The 6,000-nt window shown below is 36.5% G+C and overlaps 1 protein-coding gene across 9 annotated transcripts in view; it reads right to left on the reverse strand.

Annotated features, from left to right (window-relative positions):
• Positions 1-6,000, reverse strand: part of NEO1 (neogenin 1) — a 250,771-nt gene that overhangs the window by 179,623 nt on the left and 65,148 nt on the right. For all 9 annotated transcript variants that reach the window (XM_017548071.2, XM_017548070.2, XM_017548077.1 and 6 more), the window contains exon 2: positions 1,169-1,486. In XM_017548071.2, coding sequence (XP_017403560.1) covers positions 1,169-1,486 — 318 coding nt within the window. The remainder of the gene's footprint in view (positions 1-1,168; positions 1,487-6,000) is intronic.

The following is a 6,000-nucleotide window of genomic DNA, read 5'->3' on the forward strand; positions in this document are numbered from 1 at the left end:
GCCTGAAGCTGTAGACTGTCCCTTGTCTGCCTGTAGAGGTGCTACTGGGCTGCCTCGGTCTCAGTCCAGATGCTACTTATGCTTTCTGTGTCTTTTTTTTACACTGGGAGATCAGGCCCACCTCAGTAACGGTGGATGCCCTTCCCCACACCAAGCTCAATCCTTCCGGGTCGAGCTTGACTGGTGTGCTGGCTGCAAAACCCTCAAGCAAGAGGGCTTCAGCCTGCTGGGCTTTGTGGGGGAGGGACCCGCCTAGTCTATCACCTGTCTCCCTGCTTTTAGCACCCCCTCTCTCCCGGGGGCCGGTAGCTCCATCCTGTTTTCAGCCCGGCGAAGATCTCCTGGAGAAGTGCAGTGTCTGGACCAGTGTGCCAGGGGAGGAGGAAGCCCCCAATCCTCTGGTTAGATACACTTCCCCGGTGGAGCAGCACCCCACCCCGCCTCAGTTTGCCCTCTTTGGGCTATGCCCACTGTCCAACCAGACCCTTTGGGATGAACCTGGTACCTCCTTTGGGGATGCAGGGATCACTTGCTTTATGCTTCTCTCTCATTGGGAGCTAAGCACTGGAACTGTTTCTATGCAGCCAGCTTGGCAGACTCCTAGATCCCTAATTTCTCTTACACTTTCCATCATTCTTCAAATTAGGATACTCCTTTTCAGGAGTATCCTTTACAACTTTCTGCCCTTTACAACTTTCTGCTCTCCACCTTAATACACACTCTCTAGATTTTAAATCAATCCAGTTGAACATCATTTCCTTGGTTAAGGCATTAAGGAACCAGGATTCTGACTTCACTTCAAGTTTTACAAAACCATACTAAATGGTTATGCTGGGTAAGATAGAAGTTGGCCATCAAAGTGATTTAATTTTCCTATACCACTTCCTCTGTCACTTCCAAGTTTAAAAGGAGAAAAGAACTGCTCAGTACTTCTGATAGCAATATTAAGCCATCAGACAAGTGGAAACACACTACAGTTTATCCTCATGACACTGAACAAGCCCTATAGCAAGGGCCCATACACAGAACATATGCACAATTGATATCTGTCAAATGAGTATATTTGTTGCTATTAATTAAATGAAAACTCCAAGAGAACAGTGTTTTTATCAAGATGTACACATTATAAATATATGAAAATACAAAAAAAAAATCACTTAAAACTTACCTGCTACCGTGAGCTTGGCTGTTCTACTGACAATAGTTCCAAGACTCTCAACAGTGGCCACACACTGATAATAACCTTCATCAGGTTTATTGTGTTTGGAATGCACCACATTGCTGATAAATAAAGATCCATCTGGGAGAAGCTGGCGTCGATCATCTGATACTAAGTTTAAAAAAGTTCCATCTTTTTTCCATTCAATTTTTGGAGAAGGCTCAGAATATGCTGAACAGTTTAATATAACAGAAGAGCCTCTAACTGAGAGTGTATCCACTGGCTCCACCAGAAAATAAAATGGAGTGAACGTTCGAATGCTGGCTCCTACAAAAATAAAGGAAAAGAAAACAAAGTTAAGCAAAACTTTCTTCTACTATTTCTGTGAGAAAATATACTACTAACAAGTCCAAAAAATATTAACTGCTGCTCTTTGGATGTGACACATAAATATAGTCATCTCACTATAAAAGTCTAATAAATAAAATTTACTTTCTACTAGGAAACCAAACTTTGACTCATTCAGAAGCACATGGTGGGGTGGGGGGGAACCTTCTACCTGAGATAATCAAGCCTTGTTAAATGATACAAATGATATGAAATAATGAAAGTTTTATTTCAAACCCTAGAATTAGATTTACAAATACCTTAAGTGACTGCATTCAGAGTGAAATTCTCTACTGAACATAAAGGAGGCAGAAAGTTAAAATGATTCTTCATTAAGAGGTATCTTTTTATGATTATTAGTTATTTGTATTTCCTTCATAAATTTACTATACAAACACTTTGTCCATTTTTCTAGCGAATTTATTCATCCGATTGACTGAAAAAGCAATCTGTTATCATATTTTACAAATCTTATTTTTTTCCATTTGACTTTGTAATATTTGCTATAAGAATAAATTTTAAGCTAAATGTTGTGGTTAAGGTCTTTTTTATACCAAGATTATAAAAACTTTCAGCCTTGATTCGTTCTATTACTTTTGCAGTTTTCTACATTTTGTGATTTTCTACATTTAATCTTCATCTAGAATTCATTTTAGTGTAAAGAGCACGGGAGGAATTAGCTTAATTTTTCTAAGTCCCTGACAGTGTTTTGAATATGAGAACAAAATTTATGGAAAAATATTTGCTATAAACCTTATATTCTCAGCCACTTACCACTTTTCTTCAAGAAAACGTCTGACCAACTCCCTTATAAACAACTCAAGTTATCATCAGCTTTGCTCGTGAAAAATCAGGGAAACCTAATTCAACAAATGAAACTAAGACTGTTTTTCAAATATATCTACAGACCTTTATAATTTATTTACATTATGAATGTAAGGATGATACAAATTCTGTATTATATAATGAACAAACAGCTCTAAAGAAATATAAAACACGTCTGGGTGTGGTGGCTCACACCTGTAATCCCAGCACTTTGGGAGGCCAAAGCAGGTGGATCATGAGGTCGAGAGATCAAGACCATCCTGGTCAACATAGTGAAACCCCATCTCTATTAAAAATACAAAAATTAACAGGGCATGGTGGCGCACGCCTTTAGTCCCAGCTACTGGGGAGACTGAGGCAGGAGAATCACTTGAACCCAGGAGGTAGAGGCTGCAGTGAGCCAAGATCACACCACTGCACTCCAGCCTGGTGACAGAGCAAGCCTCTGTCAAAAAAAAACAGGAAAGAAATATAAAACACACTGGCAAAGGGAAGAAAATAACATTCCATTGTTTTAAAAGTTTTCCAGCACTTCAATGATAAACAAATTCTAATTCTAACCATACTAATCATCCTTTCCCAAACACCATAATCAGGTATTAGAAAAGAGTTTCAGGTCTCTACGTCCATTTAATGACCATGAAATTTATTTTACAAGTCTTAAAATTCCTGAAAATAAGCTTAGAAATTTTTCAAAAGTAACCTGCAGTTAGTTTCTTATTACTTCAAAATGGTTATGTTGCATTAATTTACTGGAATCGTAGAATAAACATAAACAAAAAGGATATCAGATAGCTAAACTAAGAGAAATTACCTTTATATGTCTACTGTGTAACTATTAAACTTAACAACTCAGTTGTGCAACTCAGTTCACAAAAACTGTTTGATATTAAGTCTTAGCATGGAAGGGAGTGATATGAAGTGGTCATTATTAGAATGGAACCTGCAGTCTCTCATTAATTATTTAGCCAGTGGAAGTTTTTAGAAGTTATCTGGTTATATAATCTAAAAATTGGTACCATCCACCATGCTGGGTGGGTACTGGGAATACAGCAAATGAAAACTGCAGAAAAATAGATCGTGAGCCTGCAGTTCCCAAACTATACCCCGAGATAGCCAAAGGCACCTCAGAGAACTCCCACGGTCATTTCCAAATGAGTATCTATGTCCCAACAAGTTAGCACCTTTTTGAAAAAATAATACATGCAAACTGGTGGTTAAAATATGCAAATTAAAAATCTGAAATATTGTATAACTGGTAATAAAATATATTTTATTTCAAAATTACAACACAATTTTTGCCATTTGAAAAAATACCCCCAAAATTACAATTTAAATGTTTTGCAGTAACACTGACTTGCTTTTGATTTTACTTCATTTTTAAAATTGAGCCAAGTTGAACAAAAAAAAGTATATGTATTTGAAAAATTAAGAGCAAATTACACTCATAGGAAAGCTTACAAATGCCTTTGAAAATCAAGGCACTTCAAAATTTTTACAAAAAAAAATATTTCTATTTATCATTTTGTATTTTGTTCCCTCAGTAGGAGGGCAATGACCTAAGATATCCTCTCTTCACTCAAACGCTTGCTGCTGCCTTTTACAAAGAAATCTTATGGAATTGCCACATCAGTCACCAAGTGATCTAGCTTCTGCTTATCTACAGCCCCCCTGTATCGCCCTCCAGTCAGTCCCCCACAACTCCCGCCTCTTCACACAAACTATTCCCATCACCACTCCTTTTTAGTCAGTTCCCAGTCTTCCCTGAAGCTTAGCTTAAATATCATTTGCCCAGAAATGCTCTGTCCCTGGTGCCCAGGCTATGTTAGTTTTGCCTGTTCTAAGTAAGCACGATGTATGCTCTACCTCCAGAGCACTCCAAATGTTCATAATTTTTGAATATTTGTAATATCTTGTTTGTTAAAGTAGAGAGCTTCCCAAATTTGCTCCTAGTACCCTTATTTTCTCTTTCAAGAATTCCATAGGTCAAAAGAAATAGCTAACTGTTCTATTTTTTTAACAGTTAGGTTCAAATAAATGAGTATCTATGTCCCAACAAGTTAGCACCTTTTTGAAAAAATAATACATGCAAACTGAAAAATACATATATATTTCATTTTTAAATAACCACAATTAGTTACTATGGGATGTTCGCACCTATAGGGCACCACACAACTTCTAAAACTTAGATATTATACAACTAAATACTGCCATCCACATTTCCTGTCATGCTGATTTTTGCATAGTACTTGCTTTTTAAAACAGTAACCACTAAAAGCTCAATTCACAAAGATATCACAGTTACAAAATGAAGATAGTACAATGAGATGCTGAAACTGTGAACTGCCTTGAGCTAGAAGTTTGCATAGTTTCCAACAGGTGTGGCCACTGACCCTGAGAGTTCCCTGAGGTGCCTTTGGGTATCTCAGGGTATAGTTTGGAAACTGTAGGCTTATGATCTTTCTACGGTTTTCATTTGCTATATTCCCAGTACCCACCTAGCATGTGAATGGTACCAATCCATCATGGTGGATGGTATCTGATTATATAACCAGATAACTTCTAAAAACTTCCACTGGTTAAAATATTAATGAGAAACTGTAGGTTCTAATAATGGCTACTTAGTATCACCCCCTTCCATGCTAAGACTTAATAACAAACAATTTTTGTAAATTCTGATTAGTGTTTACAAAACTATAACGGAAAAGCAAAAAAAAAAAAAAAATTTTAAAAAAAGCCATTAAAAGCCAAAGTAATTCTGCAAAACAAAGTAAAGGGACTCCATTCATTAGTTACCAGTATGTATAAAACTACAGTAATTAAGCCACTGTGGCTCTGGAGCAGGGGATAAAGACACATAACAGGCTATATAAAGCCCCAAAACAGAGCTATATATATTTGAAAACTTAATATATAGTAGAGGCGACATTTTAAATCAATTGAGAAAAAGGATGAACTATTCAGTAAATGTTACTAGGACAACTGGTTATCCAAATGGGGAAAAAAATGAGATGCCTACTCACACCATGTAATAATAGTAAGCACTTACGTGTTTTTACGTACCAGATAATGTTCTAAATATTTTCTACATATTAACCACTCATTTAAACTTCACTACTATCTTACAAAACAGTACAAGAATCAGCCCCATTTTAGAGAGGAAAACAAAAAACACATAAATGTTAAGGATCTTGTCAAAGGTCTGTGATTTACACAGAACCAGAGTCTCTGATCTTTATTACATTATTTTTAGCTATTTGTGTTCATTACCTGTGATCTTATACTACATTATATTATAATGCCACTCAATACAGACATAAAAATATATTCAAGGCCTATAAAAAATGTAAGTGATAAAACCGTTAGAAGAAATTTTAGGAAAATACAAGGATAATCCTGGAGTTAGGCAACCTTTTAAATCAAAATCAGAAACTCAAAGCTAGAAAAGCAGCAGCATGTTTTATTTTATTGCATTAAAAAAAATTTTTAAACCAGCTTTTAGTGGCAAAATACCATAACAAAGCAAAAGACAAACAATGGATTTGGGGGAAACTGTGTCACATATAACAGATAAAGAATTTAGCCGGGCGCGGTGGCTCAAGCCTGTAATCCCAGCACTTTGGGAGGCC

The sequence above is a fragment of the Cebus imitator genome, unplaced genomic scaffold (assembly GCF_001604975.1).
Source record: "Cebus imitator isolate Cc_AM_T3 unplaced genomic scaffold, Cebus_imitator-1.0 Scaffold203, whole genome shotgun sequence".
Classification (NCBI taxonomy): Eukaryota; Metazoa; Chordata; class Mammalia; order Primates; family Cebidae; genus Cebus; species Cebus imitator.